Source organism: Primulina huaijiensis, chromosome 14, assembly GCF_012295235.1.
Source record: "Primulina huaijiensis isolate GDHJ02 chromosome 14, ASM1229523v2, whole genome shotgun sequence".
NCBI classification, from domain to species: Eukaryota; Viridiplantae; Streptophyta; class Magnoliopsida; order Lamiales; family Gesneriaceae; genus Primulina; species Primulina huaijiensis.
Genome location: NC_133319.1, coordinates 15,607,425 through 15,626,601, shown reverse-complemented (window position 1 = coordinate 15,626,601; position 19,177 = coordinate 15,607,425). Strand labels below are relative to the sequence as shown.

The 19,177-nt window shown below is 35.5% G+C and overlaps 3 protein-coding genes and 1 pseudogene across 7 annotated transcripts in view; 2 read left to right on the top strand and 2 right to left on the bottom strand.

The window, feature by feature from the left end:
• LOC140956809 (protein ROOT INITIATION DEFECTIVE 3-like) overlaps positions 1–8,475 on the top strand; it is a 43,564-nt gene extending 35,089 nt beyond the window's left edge. For 2 of the 5 annotated variants that reach the window (XM_073413683.1, XM_073413681.1), the window contains exons 2-9: positions 3,748–4,035; positions 4,667–4,780; positions 5,652–5,785; positions 5,864–6,011; positions 6,178–6,362; positions 6,739–6,866; positions 7,382–7,632; positions 8,180–8,475. In XM_073413683.1, the coding sequence (XP_073269784.1) occupies positions 3,820–4,035; positions 4,667–4,780; positions 5,652–5,785; positions 5,864–6,011; positions 6,178–6,362; positions 6,739–6,866; positions 7,382–7,632; positions 8,180–8,356 (1,353 nt within the window). In that variant the 5' untranslated portion in view covers positions 3,748–3,819 and the 3' untranslated portion in view covers positions 8,357–8,475. The other 3 variants (XM_073413680.1, XM_073413679.1, XM_073413682.1) reach the window with 3 other exon arrangements.
• The window catches only part of LOC140956810 (uncharacterized), a 22,743-nt pseudogene extending 4,077 nt beyond the window's left edge, over positions 1–18,666 (bottom strand).
• On the top strand, positions 11,153–12,143 carry LOC140956490 (transcription factor HEC1-like). Its single transcript, XM_073413247.1, has one exon. The coding sequence runs from the start codon at positions 11,367–11,369 to the stop codon at positions 12,141–12,143; it is 777 nt and encodes a 258-aa protein (XP_073269348.1). The 5' UTR covers positions 11,153–11,366.
• On the bottom strand, positions 15,206–17,820 carry LOC140957115 (uncharacterized). The gene is made up of 7 exons (XM_073414247.1): positions 17,806–17,820; positions 17,670–17,706; positions 17,427–17,519; positions 16,639–17,322; positions 16,015–16,381; positions 15,809–15,890; positions 15,206–15,565 (listed from the first exon to the last, which is right to left on the bottom strand). Exons 1-7 carry the CDS (start codon positions 17,818–17,820, stop codon positions 15,359–15,361), a joined length of 1,485 nt encoding a protein of 494 aa, XP_073270348.1. The 3' UTR covers positions 15,206–15,358.
• Positions 18,667–19,177: the final 511 nt, after the last annotated feature.

Sequence of the window (19,177 nt, the reverse complement as noted above, 5' to 3'; positions counted from 1 at the left end):
TATATATCTTTCAACTCAGGATGTTAGAGTTGGTCTCAAAATTTCGGCCAATAATCACGTGATTCTCAAATTTTTAATGTCAGCTTTTTTATATTAATTAATAACAAACCATTGAATGAGCCTCAGATCAGTCACACCCCGCAACGAGTTCGATAGATGTGGCTGGCAATCAACATCAGCCTCACGATGTTTACAATTAATTCGATATATTTGAAATTGAGGAAATTATCGTTATCAAGCTGTAATTTTTTTATTGTATAAAAAAATAAAAATGCAAGAGTAAATTATAATCCACTAGTAAATGTTTATATTTTCGAATAAACGGTAAGGATCACCTAACATGACAAAGTTGATTTTTATTTTTAAATAGTAAAATAAATAAATAAAAAAACCTAAAGCAAAATTAGAATAAAAAATTATTTCAACATAAGTTATGATTTATCTAATAATTTATTGCACATAATTTTGTAAATATTATATAAATTGTTTGTGTGCATGCCCAAATATCATAAATTGACCACAAAGTGTGTAAGTAAACAGGTTGCATAACATATGAAGTTTTTCTGTGATTATTGGGAGAAAATCATGATGTAGTATTTATATTTATGCACTAAAATTATTTTGATTCCTGGATATCTAAATCTAATATTTTCTTTTCATAAACTTTTGTTATAAGCACGACATATTTAGTCCTTCCTAGATAAAGATAATAGGAAGGAATATTTTTATATAATATAACTTGAATGATGTTTCAGAAGCTCATAATCTAGACGTCTTACTTTAAAAATAAGCTACTAATATATTTTTCATGGATATTTAATCGTGAGACGTGTTAACATTGTCCATATTTACAATAAAAAATAATATTTTTAATATAAAAAATAATATTTTTTCATTACTGACCCGAATATAATATCGGTCTCACAAAAACAATCACTTGAAATAGACAAAAACTTCAATGCGAGATCGTCTTATCGGAGTTTTTGTGATTTTTTTTTTCCTGATATTTTGTTCGGCTCTCATGTACAATTATCATCAAATTTATAAAAAGGCAACATTTACATGTTCACCAAAAAAAATAAAAATAAAAAATCTACAAAGGAACAAAATCGAGAAGTCTTCGAGATTTGAAGTTGTAGTTAGCAGATAAAAGAGAGTTTATTTTGGACCCTTCCCATCGTTTCTCCTCTCTAGAGCCTGCAGCCATGGCTTCTCTCTCTCAAAATAAATTCCAACAATTCCTTCAACACCCACAACAATCTAAACCCTACAGGTGACTGATAGTTTTGAAACGCAATCCCAATATTTCTTATAATTTTTTTTATCTGGTTTCTAGATTCTTTTTTGTTTTGGTTGTACACCACAGAATTTTCTGTTTATTTAATCCTGTTTTTCATTCCCTTTTGCAGTGATTTGTATAACAATAGCATGGATCGGAGGGTCAGATTTCGCAGCAAGTGACCTACTTTAACACCCCTAATCTCCTTGAACACCACCCCCCTTACATCCCTCACTGTATTGTCTCTGATATTTGTCTAACTTCTATTTGTTCATGAAATTTGAGCTTTTTTCTACCCTAACGGCACTTTCTCTCCTTTTTTCAGTTCAAGTTCAAGGTTTGGCTCCTGGCCCGGGTCAAGAAGAAATCGGGCTCGATTTACAGTGGAATTTCGAGATTGAGCCCCAGAAAAAGAGGCCCAAAGAACAAGTGTTCCTGGAGAACAGTAATGATTATAATAATAACAATAGTAACTCCCAGATCGTCTGCTCAGTCATTGCTCCTCAACACAAACAGAGATTCCGTAAAGTACGCGCCTTAACTATAAAGCCATGCCTTGGCTTGCTTTAACTACAAAAAAACGGACTATATAGCGACGGTTTATTAAACACCGTCTCCATATAGCGACGGTCGTTTTACACCGTCGCTATATGGCGACGGTTTTTAATAAACTGTCGCTTATTTAATTAAGCGACGGTTTAATCTAAAACGGTCGCTAAAATAGCGACAGTTTATAAAAACCGTCGCTATTATAACGACTGTTTGTTTATAACCGTCGTTATAGTAGCGAGGATGTTCGTCGCCGGTGTAGATCGGCGACGGCTAGTTTCAAACCGTCGCCATAACAGCGACAGTTATGCATGAACCGTCGCCGATCTAGATTAGCGACGGGTTTTGTCAATACCGTCGCTATATGGCGACTTTTGTTTAGGACCGTCGCTATATAACGACGGTTTTATTAAAAACCGTTGCTATATAGCGACAGTTGTTACAAAACCGTCGCTATGTTTCTATATATATCGCCCTTCCCGAACATTTTTTTAAACGATTTCGTCTATATCAGGTAGTTGTTAAACTCTATTAATTTTTTCGAAGTTTCGATTTTTTTATTTTGTACCAACATTTTTTTGTAGTTGCCACCCTTGTAATTCTTCCAACGGTTTGGCTTAGAAACCTCAGCTTGCTATCATACATTTCAGGTCGATGACTCTTTTTCTTTTACTTTCTTGAATGTACAATCCGAACAGACAAAAAGAACCCATTTTAATCTGTGTAGATTATAGGATATCTAATAAAAAGTGTGCCACACTTTGCGTCTTGGAAATAAGCTTCACCATTTGATGCTCTTTAGTGTGTCTCGACTATCGTGCTTCAAATAACTATGACTTATCTTAGTTCATATGATGAATACCGATTGTTAGTCATTTTTGTTTTAATTGATTTTCTCATGTTCTTGGTGATATCTTCCACCTCACCTTGTGTGACATTTATTACAGGTTCACATTGACTTCGTTAAAAGATTCCATACTGGAAAATGTATGTGCCTATTATTTATTCGTCGATGTAAACTTCTTTTTAAGTTAGATAGAAAATCCCAGTTTCAGATTGTCATTGAAATTAGCAAAGCAGAGTAGGTTCTTATACTTTATTTACCATGCCTTGACGCAACAAAACTTCACGTGTTTGTCCAAACCTTTGCAAAATGGATGACATTTCTGGCACGACAATTGTCCCTTACCTGGTCAGAAAACTGTGAATCATATCATTATTTTTTAAATTTTTATCTTGTATAATCTCAGTTGCCGTTCTGTTGTGAGGTGGGGGAAGAAAGTGTGTTTGAGGGGTTTGTAAATAGCCTGTGGCCACCATTGGTTTAATCCCTTTGGGCTGCTGACTAAGCCAATTCAGCGGTTGCTCATATTTTTGGTTATTGAGGCATATATAGTTCATGTGCTTATGTATCTACGCGTGTTAGTTTTAGTTTTGCTCAATGATTTTCTGGTAAAAGTGAGGTTTATTAGATTAATTTTTGAAGAATCCTATAATCAAATTGCTAATGTTCTCAAAGCATTTTTCTTATAACTCCTACTCTAAACTTCACGAATTATTATAAATATTATATTTTCAATTTTTCATTGAGAAAGGAACTGAATTCTAAATAAAAACTGTTCAGTTTAAAACTAAAGCCTCCAATCATTTAAGAAAAATGATCTTTTTTTTACTCCGCACCAGGATGAATTTATCATTCATCTTAAACAAGTGAGCAAATATACATTTCAATGATAAGCAAATAATCACTTTAAAACATTTGCTTTTTGAAATGCTTTGATATCCAACACTAAGTCTGTATGAGACATTGAGAATCATGTCCACTGTTTATGCTACTATTTTAGCCCATTTATAGTAGATAAATTAATTTAACTCTGGTTTGGCATTAATAAATTATGATCGTTTACTTATGACAACAGGGTGATCGTCTGAGGCAAGAGATTTTACAGAAGTTTCAAGCAACCCAGTGGCCAGTTAGCCTAAACCCTGCGATGGAAGCCGCTGAAATCTTGATAGCGTCATCACCGGCAGACGCCGACATAAGCTGTTGGAACCTCTGCAGCGGCGAGAAGCTCCGACGGTTCCATTCATGCTCTTCTCCTCCTCACGGTCTCGTCAACGTAGCCGGGCGCTTTCTTGCCTCGTCCCAACTACGAAAATCTAAGCACTCTTCTTCTGGCTCCATCCTTTATTGGTCCTGGAACAAGGTAATTTTGTTTAATTTGCCCCACAAATATATGGCGCAGGTGTGGCTCTATAAATAATTTGGTATCACTGAAGTCTGGTGGGTCCTGCACATGGTTCGCCGAAACGGCCAACCACGATTCATGTTCCATTGATAGTTCATGGAACTGTCGCCATGACCTTCCCTGATGTCTTGAAATTTTTTAAAACCAGACATTTGGAATTTTTTTTAAAAAAATTAATAATATTTTTTTAAAAAAAAAATTTTGGGGGTGGAAGTAAGAGATCAGTCAGCAATGACCACGACCATCCGTTCGGTTCGCAACAGTCGAAAACTTGGAGATATTTGCTAAAAAAAACTTGGCGATGTGGCGCTATTTCCAGCGAGGCTTCAATATTTTTTATTTTGATTATTGCTTGCACTGGATGCTGATCAAAATTACCACCTCTGATTTTGTTTGTTTCATATTTTTTGGAAGTAAAGAACTTAAAACTGCTTTGATGAATCTATTGGTGCAAATATAAGTGTGCTAAATAAAGGTACTCGGTTCAGTTTTCAAACCCTCGATTGGCTTGTTGGAAGATGGATTTTTGTAATATTGTTAATTCGAAAAATGCGGATCAAAATTTATTTAAGTTGCTTTGAGTTTGCAGCCACATGTAGAAGCCCGTAGCATCCTTGCAGAACCCATTGCGCCACTTGTCTCAAATAGTGAGGGAACTTATATTGCTGGAGGAGGTCTTTCAGGCGATATCTACATTTGGGAGGTGAATATAATCTAGTATTCCATATGATGCCTTTTTAAATTGCTTAAATGATTTCTGTATCGTAGCTGCTTGGTCGTTTACCTGTTTCATGCTTTATGTTATGCTATATCATTGAGTAAGTGATTATCTACTATTTGAATAAACCTGTCTAATTAGCTTCATTTTATACATTTGGTCGTAAATTTTTTTATTTTTGTTCTTTTAGCTCCATGAGATGCTACCACGTCTACTAAGTAGGATGAACTCCTAGGTAAGCATGCGATTGGGCTGTGACTAAGACTGAAAATGCATGATTGGTACAAGGAAGAGAGTTAGTCTTTCTAAAAACAATAGAGAGCAGAATATCTGGCCTTTGATTATTGATAACAAAGATAACGCTCAAGCTGTCAGAATATAGAAATTGTACTACAAAAAAAACAAGGAATATAGAAACTGCTAAAAAAGAAGGGAGAACAAAACAGGTGCCAACTTGCATGTGCAAAAGTTAATTTTTATAATGTAGACTATAAATTTTGCGGCAGTGAAAAGTGCAATGAGGGGTAGTTGGCAAATTGTCTGATTCTTAATCGTCGGACCATGAAGGGAGTTCGCAACTTGGCTGATTTCTAATTGGCCATATAGCATAAATTTAAACTTGACTGCTTTACAATGGTTAGGTCCCTTAGGGAAATTCAATATTTACTATTACAGAGTGCATAGGATGTGGGAACGAAAATCTACATTTTGTACCTTGAAATATAGTGCAATTTTTACTTGATGTGAAATCTAACATCTTGTTATTCTTAAATATATTTGCATCAATTGTGCGTTGTGAGCTGGGACACGGAGATGCATAGGGTAGTGTTTTTAAATTTTATGATTCGATCTGTAGATTGCGACTGGGAAATTGCTGAAGAAGTGGCATGCACATTACAGGGCTGTCACTTGCCTGGTATTCAATGATGACCAATCCCTCTTGATTTCAGGGGCAGAGGATGGATGTGTTCGGGTGTGGTCACTTTTCTTGTATGTTCTAGGTCCCTATGTGTAATTTTGTTATAATGCTGCGGAAAATAAATATTTGATGGAAGTTATCGATTTTAGGATATTTGATGATGTGAGGAGAGAAGAGGCAAGATCTCTGTATGAGTACAGCTTTCACGAGCATTCTTTGAAAGTGACCGACATTAAGACTGGACATGGAGGATGTAATGCCATCATCGTGTCGGCTTCTGAGGACCGTACATGCAAGGTTCTTTTCTTCACTCTCTGTTTTCCAATTTGTTCAATGTACTTGTGCCTTAAAAAAGACAAACGTGTGTTCAGCTCTTTTCACTTATATGATACCACCTTTCTTACCTTGTACCTTACCCTTTTTCATTTTGGTAAAGATAATGCCATCCTTTGTTCTATCACAGGTATGGAGCTTATATGAAGGAAAACTATTAACAGATATAGTCTTTCCTTCCATAATTGATACTATTGTCTTGGGACCTAGAGAAACAGTATTTTATGCTGGTGGCAGGGATGGCAAAATTTATATTGCCGGATTAAATTCTCCTGGTACCCCCAACAACAGCCTTGTTTCATTGACTGAGCATAGGTTGGTTATATTTCAAATTTACATACGTTTCAATTTAATGACAAATTTGATTGTTGGAACTTGTAAGCCTTAATGTTTTATTCCTTTCCCACCATATTTGATGAAAGATTTCTGACATACAGTGACCTGCAATTCATTTCGTTATCAGAATCTCTTCGAGGCTACGAGCATGTTATTCTACAATATATGGAGGGTTTATGGTAGCTAATGACCTCCATTGTTTGCATGTCATAGAAATAATATGGCAAGAACATAAGCTAATGCATGTGTTTATATTTCAATTTATACTTTCTATTAACTACTTTGCATATTTTACGTTTGTGGGTCTGTTTCATTTTTAACCTGTCCTGAAAGTGAATTGTGATCTGTACGACAGTAAAGCTGTAACATGCTTGGCTTTTAGTGCTGATGGACTTCTATTAGTTTCTGGATCAGAGGATGGTTTGATTCGAGTTTGGGATACTAGAACTCGAAATATCGTTCGTGTTTTCAGACACACAAAAGGTATTTTTTTATGATGCTTGTTCTTTCAATTGACTACTTTGTAATTTTTACACTTTTTAATACTCGACTCAATTATTTTTTTAACTTAACAAATTTTGCTTTTCCACTTGATGTATCTTATATTGATGTATTTACGTTGGGATTTATGTATGTCAGTCATGAGTTGTTTCTAATAGTTGCTTTTAACTTTTGGAATCCTGTGAAAACTTTATAAAAGCCACTGTTATGCTTTAATACTTACTGATGATGGATGCTTGGTTAAGTACATTGATGATGTCTGCATTGGTTATCGATCCAATGCGAGCTGGTAGCGAGCATTTTCTGAACAGATGACTGTTTTAACTGGGTGTTATATAGTTGCAGTAATCGTATTATAGTTTATGTCATTTCATCATAACTCTATTTCCTATGTTGTCAATCTTAAATTTCCATCCTTTTAACAAGTTGAAATTTCTTTCGTTTTATTAGACTGTATAGGCGTTAAGCTTGTTTTCTTTGTCCTTGGCCTTGTGCAGGTGCAGTTAATAACGTTCTCATCACCAGACAGTCGCAGTCTGTATTTTCTCAGATGTCTAAAAAGTCAGGAGATACAACACCAAAAGGGCACAGCTTCCTTTTTCCACCCCCACTACAAAAGTATGCTAGTACGGCAGAGGAAAATGCCCATGTTGACGTTTATCTCAGTCCTCATGACAATTCTGACAAATTCTTAGACTTGTCGTATATTAGCGTTCAAACAATGGAGAATCAAATTAAAGAACTAGAGGTTTGGATTTCTCTTGATGGAAGTTTCCTCTTTATTGTTTGATTTAACATCTATTTATGTCTTTTTATGAGGACAGTGCATTTAGGTTAAGAAATTGAATTGATGTATTCTGCTTGATTTTTACATATCTTTGATGTAGTTTTTCTTCTGCTGCTTTGAGTTGAAAATCTTTGTGCATATTGCTACATGTACATTTAGATTGACACACATTATAATATTTTTACTTTTCAAAGGTAATGGAGAATAAAAAAATAAAAGATCTAATTGGATTCATTGATACTTTTGTAATTTATCATGCAAAATGTAAGTTTGAGTGTAACCTTAAGTGTACTCCCAACATTTTCCTTCAATTTATATTATGAGAGGAAAGCATTTGATCATATTTAGTTTAGTTTGGATTCTGTGTATCAGGAAATTTCTGCTTTCTAATTACATTTCCTCCATATATTTTCATCTCGCTGTGTAATACAGCAAGCACATGTTATTGAAATGAACTGCGGAGGTAAAGATCACTCTGACATTTCTCGCTTTTGTTTCCCTGTTGCAGCGACAAGGTTCTTCAGTGGCATCTGAGGTGGAATTAGAAAGGCTGAAAAGCGAACAAGAACGATCTGCTCAAATGATTCAGCACTGGGAGAGAATGTACAAGAAGCTACATCAGTTTTGCGTTGAAGAGATTTGGGATGGTAGTCTCACTGAAGGTGCCAGAAGTCGTGAGCTATGAACTGATTTTTTCTGTCAATTTTTTTAATAATTAGGTACGTATCGATCGTAGCTATGTGTTTATTAACTCAAAAGTTCCAAGTTCAACATGATCGTGTATCACTTTTTCTCATTTTTGGAGGGCATGATGGCACATTTTAAAGTTCTTTATACAATTATGGTGGTTTTGTTTCGGGGGCTGTATTATGGACTGTGTGACTGTAGAGCCATTGAGACACTGTCGTCAGTCGTCCAAAGCTGATTTTGTTGCTGCATAAATGGCATTGTCAATGGGATGTGGGAAATTTAATCTATATTTTAGTGTCCATATGTTAAAAAATATAATGAACCGGCAGCTTTATAGGATGCTGTATAATCTTGCATTTGAAAGTCGAAAAAAGGAAGATTTGGGTCAGGACTTGCAATTAAATAATCATAGAACAATTAATCCCACTTTGATCTTATACTAAATAATCATATTTGTTTGCAATTAGGTTGATGTAAAATATCGCTGGCTAAACTGCCTCTGATAAAGTTAAAGGTTCCAAGTAATTTCTTAGCTGTCAGGGGTTCATATTGACATATTAAAGCAACTTGCGTGGTACACCGTCTACGTAGCGGTGCATGATTGGTCAATCATTTTTTAAAAAAACAAAACACGGTGCATGATTGGTCAATCATTTTTTAAAAAAACAAAACAAAACAAAAAATTTGATGTATGTCTCGTCTTAGGTAACTCGCATTTTGTAATAAAATGTTACATGCATATGTTTAATTATCTTAAAAAATAAATAATTTTTTTGAACCACCATCATATCATATCATATGGGAAGCACCTATGGCTACCATGGAACGTACAGATTAGATCTCTGCCATCGGTACAGTGGGCCAAATTCTTGTTGATGTATACTCGATCTGTTACATCTTCGTCACTTTCATTCTACCTGGTTTTAAAATATCAAATATAATTCACGTATTTTTATAAAAATTCCAGTGGTAAACTTTAAGTAATTCTCCTTCGATTAAATTCTTGAGTTTTATTCCATGGAAGAAAAGAAAAAACATAATCATACTAGCCGTATGTCATGCAACCGTATTTTTCAAAGGAGAGTTAGCAAATTAAATTAAATTAAATTAAATTAAATGAAGTAGCTAGCCCCTTTGGATATATGGGTTGGGTTGTCCCACCCGATATCCAATCCGAACAACTGAACCTGATTTGTAGGGATGTAAATGAACCGAACTGTTCGCGAGCTTTTCGGATCTCGGCTCGTTAAAAAGCTCGTTCGGGCTCATTCGTTAAGCTTATCGAGCCGAGCCCGAGCCTTATTTTGGGCTCGACAATTTTGTTGAGTCGAGCTTGAGATTAATGATGTTCGGCTCGTTAGCTCGTGAACATGTTCAATAATAGGTTCGTGAGCTCAAAATTGAGCTCGGCTCGTTTAGCTGGCTCGTGAGCTCGAGCTCGAGCTCGGCTCGTTTAAGTGGTTCACGAGCTCGAGCTCGGCTCGTTTAGGTAGATCGTGAGCTCGAATTTGAGATAATTAATGAGTTATAATATTAAAATAATTATGTATGATAAATAATAATATATTAAAAATTTAAAATTATATTAAGGAGAATTCGGGGCTTAAGGAGATTCATTTGAATTAAGGTCATTACCATCGAATGTTTATCATTGAATTGGTGAAGTTTGTTTGTTTGTTTCAATTTAAATATCTTTTATGTTTTATCTTGTTGAATTCCTATTAGGTTGTTGAAGTTGGGTTCACGAGGGAGCGAGGCAAAAACAGCAAGCTCATTCATGCTCTGGTAATTCTTTTATGTTTTATCATGTTGAATTCCTATTAGGTTGTTGGGTTTAATTAAGTTGTTTTTTTTCTTATTTGATCATTAGATAAAAGAACCGATCCCAAAGAAACTTATTACTGTACCTTTAGCAATGTAAGTATGAGGAATATTCAAAACGGGACTAATTCTAACACCATTGACATATGATCTGCTGGAACTCTTCTTCAAATAAGGCCTTTATGCTGTATTGTAATAAGAGTAGTATTGAATTGGAGATGAACGTAGTTTTGAAGATTCTTTCATTGAATGCCGCTTCTGCATAACTTTGTGGTTTGGAGTTGGATTCGGAGCAGAAACGAGCTTGCTTAACGAGCCGAACCCGAGCTAGGCTCATTAAATAAGATAAACGAGCCATTAACGAGCCGAGCCCGAGCTTCATAACTTCCGAACGAGCCGAGCCCGAGCTTCAAACCAAAAGCTCGTAACGAGCCCGAGCCGAGAAAATAGTTTAACGAGCCGAGCCCGAGCCTGATACTGTTCGGCTCGGCTCGGCTCATTTACATTCCTACTTATTTGATTTTAATCAATTGAATCCAAATAAAAAAAAAAAACCAACCCGATATATAATTTGGATCAATCGTTTTATTCAAATAAAAGAAATTAAAATTAACGCTGAAATTTCATTTAACACCTCTCGTGATATTATATATAGGTTCGCCTAGTTTTTATTTTTATTTTTTTTATTAATATATAAGTCAATGTCTGCTTGAAATTCTATTACATGTGCAAATATATACAGTCATGTAACGTAGCCAAAATATAGAAGATTAATCGATTAGAAAATGAAATAAATTTATAAAAAAATTATAAATTAAAGAAAAAGTACACCAACTTTATGATAAACGACATTATTTGCAATATAAAATTAAATTATCCCAAGTGGAGAATCTAAATACTATTATAATGTAGTACCACTTGTTATATATACCTTTCCCACTGGCTCAATTAGCCTGTTCCCAATAATCACTATTTTATTCCCTCTTCTCCCTTAGCTGCAACATCTCTTCTCGAAAAAACCTAATTATTCTGCTTCACCTACGATTCCTGCTGCATTTTTCTGATAAATCACTCAATTTTCTCCGCCTTAATTTGCACGCTTACTTTTCTCCGAATAAACCGTCTTTTTTCTCCTTTTAGTCAGCTCATTTTTTGTACATACAAAGGAACTGAAGCCACCAGCTATGGACGCTGAGTTCTTGAAATCTTCTGTTGAAGATCAGATGGAAATGATGCTGATGCAAATGGACACACTCCCGGATTTTTCCGGGGCGTATGAGATCCCACTGATGGAATTCTGCAATCACCACGAAACTAGAAGTTTAGGAATCACAAGCAATAATTTTGATTCTGCTCTTGATAACTTACACATGAATTCACCTGCTTTCATGAATCTGCAGCCCGGAAATTCTTCATGTTCCCGCGGGTTTCATCAAGAATCATTGTCTATGTTGCCGTTCCTGCAGCACAATTCAAGCTGCGAAAGGAGATGGGAAATGGAGGAATTTTCCGGAGAAGGTGGGGATTCGCAGAAACGTAATTCGATGGCTGCGATACGTGAAATGATCTTCAGAATCGCGGCGATGCAGCCTGTTCATATCGACCCCGAGTCCGTGAAGCCACCGAAGAGGAAGAATGTGAAGATATCGACGGACCCTCAAAGCGTGGCGGCGCGCCACCGCCGGGAGAGGATAAGTGAGCGGATTAGGATTCTTCAGAGACTTGTACCGGGAGGAACTAAGATGGATACTGCTTCTATGCTTGATGAGGCCATTCATTACGTTAAATTCTTGAAGAACCAAGTGCAGAATCTTGAAAGGGTGGCGGCGAATAGGCCAGCCCCCGCTGCTGACGCTATTGGATTCCCGGTGCCAATGTCTGGTGGAAATTACTTTCCGGTTCCTGATAAGGGTTATCACCGGTCGATGCCTCCCAGTGTGCAGCATCTGCAAGATTCTTGATTTAATTTTCTCTGTTTTTTTTCTGTGTAAAAGCGCTTTAAATTATTGCTTAATTGGTCGTTTTGGAAAGCAAAGATAGTTCTTTGGTTATCATTTCCAAATAATGCCATGCACGCGTAGTTTCTTGGGAATCCCCCGGCCAACAAATATGCTCTCAAAATTTTACTTTATAAATATTTTATATGATCAAGAATCTGAGCATATATAATACACATATTAAATTAAAAATTGTATATAAAATATTCAAAAAAGTAGTTCAGACCTCGCGAGCTTGGAGAGTTAAACACGTTGGAAAAAACGATTATGTTAAATAATATGGCCACCAGGATATTAAAAAGTGATATAATTTTTAATTATTAATAAGTCAGCAGAAAATCTGAGTTATTCTCTGAATTCTATACTATAAAATTCGCATGCAATTATAAAAGTGCAATTAAGCATTCTAATTTTCAGTGCTATTATATATATCTTTAAATAGAAAGAAATCAACTCTGATGATTATGGTGGGCTCACACTCCGATCCCATGTGCAAACTATCTTCACAGTAAATTTGATCATATAAACAAAAATCTTGGGAGACAGAAAGAAAGTCCATGCTGTGTTAGTTTGTACTCCAAATTTGAGAATTATTGCATCACAAGTGTAATTTTTAAACTTGGATTTTTTTTTTTTCTAGAATTCTGAGGTTTAGTAGTTGGGATCGCATTTGATATCATGTCTCAAAGCCCGTGGATATTCCATTGGATGTGACAATTACTTTGAAAAAATTCGGTTAAATTTAATTATTTAGCTGCTAATAATTTGGATTAATTTTCGAAATATTTAATGTGTTCAAAATTTCAAGTTGGATTAATTTGTTCGATGTTAGACGGGTTTCCGATTATTGAAAAAATAAAAATAAAAAAATTGACGAAGATGAATGAGCATTAAAGCAAGAAGAATAGGGACCATGAATGTTGCACTAAGTAGGGCATTTGAATGGCACACTTGCTCCTTAAACTAGTAACTTGTAGGGCCATGTTAAAATATATATGCACGATGTACAATGTCTCTAGAGCAATACATGTATACATATACGTACAAACATATGTACGCAGACATTTCATCCGTATGCTATACACACACACACACACACACACATATATATATATGTACGCATATACGTGTATTTACAAGATTTAGGAATTTTCTGGCGAAATGGTTGGTTGTTTCCTAAAGCAGGAGGGAAATTTGTGGTGTTGGTGTCTTACTAATCATGCTTTAGTAAAATAAAATAAAATAAATAAAATGTCGACGCATCTAGGAACATTGAACAATATATCATATTGTGTTATATATATAAGAAATGGCTTAAAAAATTTTATACAACAGAATGTGGACGAAATAATATTCATTAATTTCATTGATTATAATAATACCATGGAAGATATGCCTTCAATCTCTATTTAGTCCTCGATCTTTCCCGAAAATAGAAAGATGAAAAAAGAAACCACTTATACATTAATTAACTTTTATTTATTTTCTAAAATACACATCTTACAAATCTATGCAGACTGCAGTGCTCATGTCTCCATATATTGTACCCAGTTCGTTGATTTTAATGCGTAAATACATATTTTTTTCACAGAAAGTAATTTAATGGACGTATCAAAATGAAAGAAATAAAATTTTGATGTTATGACTTTGTGGATTTGAATCGAAATTTTCGTGGGACGTCTAGAAAATTAAAGCAATAAATTCTTCATTGGAATGTATTAAATAATAGAAAACACGTACGTTCAATGTTATTGCATGGCATTCGAGGAACAGTGTATTGAAACGTCTGTATCATTTGGTCTACCAATTTGTTACTTTCACTCGTCTTCGCCTGTCTACGTTATGTGTTCAATATACCATAAATTAAATTAATGCACAACTTATATATATAATTAATTCTGAGAAATAATCGAATAAAAATTAAATTATATTTATTATAACTTTCGATTCTGTACAATAAAATTTTTCGATTTTATCATATATAGCATGATAATTTTATTAAAGAATTTCATAAGTACAATTTTAGAACTAATAGAACTTTAATATTAGTATTAAAATAAAGAGAATAATATTTAACATATTTTTTAAAACAAGTTCTTTTCAAGTGTCAAAATTCAAGAAATTTGAATTTTTTTTTTTTTTAAGATTTTGCATTTGATTTCAAATTGTAAAAGTGAGTTAACCCGCAATTTAGAAAATATTACTACCTAAATCGGCTAAAATGATGAAAACAAAGATTTGTATATAGAAATGTGGTTTGAAGGAGAAGAGCAATATGTAAAAGGGGAGAGAGATAAATGATTAATTAGAAGTTGATTCAAATCTTTGGGTTCAAACAAATAAATTTTTTAACATTTTCTTATTGTAGTTTATGTGAGGCCCGGGGCCGAAGAGGGCAGGGGGTGATCGCCGGTGCAATGAGGTTGCACGAACAATGAGCGGCTCCTGACAGGTTTCTAGGTGGAGGGAACATGAATGAACTGATCCCACACCGGAATGAGAGGGATTCCGGGACTGTTCAATGTAATGGACTGTACAGTTGAAGAGGGCTTAAAAGATTTGATATGTACTACTCATATCAAGAAGGTGCATCTTCTTTTCGGTAGCTCATTAAATAAGAACTCCAAAGTTAAGCGTGCTTGACTTGAGGTAATTTTTGGGATGGGTGACCTCCTGGAAAGTTTCCTAGGGTGCGTGTGAGTGAGGACATAAGCACGCTGGAAAGACTCGTCTTGGTACAGTGAAGACAGTCGTCGAATCTGAGGCGTTTCATTTTGTGCTTTTATGTTTGTGCTTTAATAAAAATTTGAATAATTCTATTTTTTTTATAGAGTTTTTAAAAATCAAAGTTCTTTTTTATCGTATATTGTTTTTATTTATAACTAAAAGTATCGTGAGGAAGGGCTATTTAGGTATATCATGATCAGATATCAATCTTATTAATCATCTAAAGAGAGTTATAATTTGAAATTGGTCACACAAAAGAGACCATTTTAGTATGGCCTCTTGCTTAATAAGAGAGAAGATATAAACAGATCTCGTAGTCACTTCTGGATAAATGTCTGAAGACAATATATACTTACAACAAGACGTACAACGACAATGCCAAGTTAAACCTCGGATACAAACTTTTCTACGCGTTGTGAAAATTATTATGGCTTGAATGATATCGAAGGGATCTAAAATGCATGACAAGTAAAGCAACCGCTCAATGAACCTATTTGACGAGCTCTTCGAAAGGATAATGCTTTGACAGAGGGCCTTTCAATCTGCTGAGCCTGGTTCGCCATCACCGAGCTTCTCATATCCCGAACCTTCTTCTGTGAAGATCTTAGTTTGTTCATAATTTTGTCCATAGAAGATGACCTCTTTTTCTCCAATTTCACCTAGACAATGATCAAAAGTTAATTCATAGATGTCTATGCTGATGTAAGGCATAATGGCCATCATTTCGCGATCCCAGTGATTTGTGTGCTTAAGTGGGTGAGAATTGAGAAAAATATATATGTTCGGTTCTGTTTATAAATTTGTTTTTCTCGTCAATGAATCAAACGAAAATTTCTAGCTATTAAAAAATGATGCGTTGAGCTTTACCACAGCAAACGAGTGAAGGAAAATCTTAAAAGTACCTCTAGTTTTCTTATTGCAGCTTCAGCTTTTGCTTTTTGTAAAGTCTCCCATGCAGTAATTCTAGCTTCTTCCCTCCGAATTCTGAAAGTGGTAGCAACAATAAAATTACATATGCACTGAGCATCCTTTGCTATGATAGATATATTTATAAGCATACTTGTAATTGTGACGAGCAAAAGAAAAGGGAATAGCTGAATTAAGTTACGTCGAAATACTATTAGATGTCTCCATTGACACTTCCCAAGTAGCAGAGCCAACGTTTACAGCTTTTCTTTTCCAGTCATTTATATAGCCACCGCCTCTCTCAGAATTCTTACTCTTATTCTTTTTGGACCACCTTGTCATGGTGACTGGTTCATCAACCGGCACATCCCTGATCTCCAGTTTGGAGGCGTGCATGCTTTCAAATTCTACAAGGGGTAGAACAGAAGGAGTCGCAAGAGAGAAGGACGATTTCCTCTCGGATGAGGACTGGATACTACTCTCTGGACTCATTTGAGTGGCCATGTCCCGCCTCGAAATATCACGTGATATACAGTTGGCCGCATCTTCAAAACCATTGCATTTCTCATCTATATGGATATATAGCATTATGTAAAGTGATAATGAATCAAATCAAATATTAACTTAACCACTTGGAAGGCAAGATGATATACAAAACAAGGTTGGTCACTTGGTCTTATGCTACAAGAGAAGAAACACCAGGCTGTGAACCACGTATCTTTTGAAATATGAATTTCAAATGTACTTGTGTACAATCAGATGGCATATGTTACACAGAAAATGTTTCCCTTAGTAGCACAAAATAACCGAGAAAACAATCCCATACCTTGGTGTCTAGGCAATGATGATTGACTTATCAATTCTGAACATCCATGTATGCTAATCGACCTCGCCATACAAGGCTCCGTCCCTGTAAGAAAGTTTGTATTACCATTACAATCAGCAGTTCGAATCCATAAGCCATCGGCAGCCAACACTCCAGCCGAAAATGGCGAGTTTGCAATTAGCTTCACAGTATTCCCTCCTGCAGACATAGGTGCAGCAGGAGAAAACATCTGATAGTAAGCAACTCCAGGAGGACCAAGTGGCCCACTCTTTGATCTGGGCCGTCTCTGTGGCTGATGAGTTGAAGCCCTTATAGAACCATCTCCAGATACAGGACTAAAAATCCACCTTTCTGCATCTTCCCATTTCGAAGGCAAGGTCCTTCCATTATTGTAAGGCAACAATGCAGTATTTACAGTCCTCTTATTCGCATTGGTGTGAGATGGACTCCGTTCAGAACTCCATCTTTTTTGAATCCTTATACTCGGGTGCCGGTAATTAGGTGTGCCAGGACTTGGGAATGCGCTGGTCCTTCGATTTGCAACTGATGGTTTTTTCATCGCATCAAACCGTGGTGAAGAGGAGTTCCCAGAATTACTCACAGAAATGTTGAGATCCACAGAAGCAGTTCTGCGATCTGATTTGTTCAATGACCCTACGGATCTCAACCTTCTGTCTTCACATTCTGGTCAAATTAACCCACCAAGAAAGGAAAGGTTACTAAATTAATGAGCACAAAAGATGCATTCTTGATTTACACTAAGAAACATAATGCACTGATCGTGATACCTTTGAGGGCTCGAGAGAACGAATTTCTTGCAGACACTATAGCCAGATTTTCATCCTCTGTAGTTTCTGCCTCACTGCTATCTAATATTTGAACTGAGTACACATCTTATTTAAACAAAAAAGTAAGTATTCTGATCCATGGTTGAAATTTTGCACCAATTCTTGTGACCACTCAACATACATCAGTATGGTCAAAGCCAGTATATCTAGCGTCCAAACTCAAGCAAAAAAGGAAAACAGTACCTTTAGTTCTTCCTTTCCTACTGAGGTTAACAATATTCTTTTATGCTAGTCTCGGCTTGTTTGGATCTATATCTGGACCACTCAAATCCTCAGCCAATTCGTGCCCTGCCAACTGCTGTTTCAAATCAAAGATTACAACTTTCCAGTTCATATATTGAACTAAAATGCTAAGATTCAAAATCCGCGTCTGAAAATCCAGTTCATAGATTCTTTAACTATTTCCTCAAACTACAACAAGTGAGTTTTCTGTTTCAGGTGTAAATTTCAACAGCTTTATCGTTTTTCAAAAGTTGACCATTTGGGAAAGACAAAACCGGTTTTATTCATCATGTGTGCATGAAAGGAGGGCAAATAAAGTACATATCGAGGATCTTAACATAATCAAGGTGAAAAGTTTCAAGTTCATTGAACAAACACGTATATTTCTTAAAATGCAAGTGGCAAAAACCTGAAATCGGGCAAAGGAAAAAGTAAGGAGAATTGGAGAAAATAATCAGCATTATCACTTGAGAAATTTCAGAGGCGAGAGAATCTTGATCAGGTGCATCAGATGTAAAAGAGCAGCGCTCGACACTACCAGAAGCAGATGAGAAGAGGCTGAAGTTTGATTCAGCATTAAAAATGAAAGAATTCGGGCTCACATCTCGGGCCCTGAAGCCCGATCCCGATTCTTGAATGCCTGTCTCTGGCATTCTCAAGGAAAGGGCCAAGTCTGCAAATAATCCGTGTTATTCACAAATATAAAAATCGGGTCTTTGTCACCTGTTTTTAGCTTATGGATTAACGATAAAGACGATGTTGTTTTTGACTTTGATGGGATTGAAGGAGAGCTGTGTCGTCTCCATCAAATCATGATTGTCCTGTAAACAAAAGTTTTTGATTGGGTTTTGATCTATTTTTCACGCTTCAAAAAATAAGGCAAGTTTGACTGCATTGTGGAGGGTTCTCTGGCTTAGATTGCGGTAAATTAAAATAAGGAAATGACAGAAAATGTTGAATTAAATAGGAATAATTATCCCTCTGGAAACTGTGACCAGAGAGATTCCATGTCCGTGCAACACAGACATGCAGTTATACAAAAATAATCAATCTATAAGTATCATTAATAATAATTTTTATTCGACGTCATAATGGAGTTTCAAATAAGATGATGTAGAATCCCATTAAACAGAGCAAAACTAAAATCTGATGATTAATCAATCATTCGCAATTGCTTTTGGTCCAAAGGAAAATTAAAGGGCAGGGGATCGGAAAAAGAAAAGTTAAACTTAATTATACAAACCACGAGTACGTAACAACAAAGTTTTAAATCAAAGGGGATCTTGGATTCGTAGATTTTGTCCAGTGAACATGGAAAAAGGTACATATGATATAGTTTGCCTGCTGCAAATATATGCTGGTAAGTCCAACCACCACTCTTTTACCATGCAAGCTTCTAAGTATACCGTGACTGTGGTGTAGCATTCACTAAATAGAAACAAATTTAATGCGATATTTAATATTCGCCA

Excerpts from the sequence above, each read along its gene's own strand:
- LOC140956490 (XM_073413247.1), top strand. The coding sequence starts at position 11,367 with ATGGACGCTGAGTTCTTGAAATCTTCTGTTGAAGATCAGATGGAAATG.
- LOC140957115 (XM_073414247.1), bottom strand. Across the intron at positions 17,520-17,669 it reads TAGGAAAGGAAGAACTAAAG|TTCAAATATTAGATAGCAGT; the intron begins GTACTGTTTTCC and ends ATGTGTACTCAG. Across the intron at positions 16,382-16,638 it reads ATCATTGCCTAGACACCAAG|ATGAGAAATGCAATGGTTTT; the intron begins GTATGGGATTGT and ends ATATCCATATAG.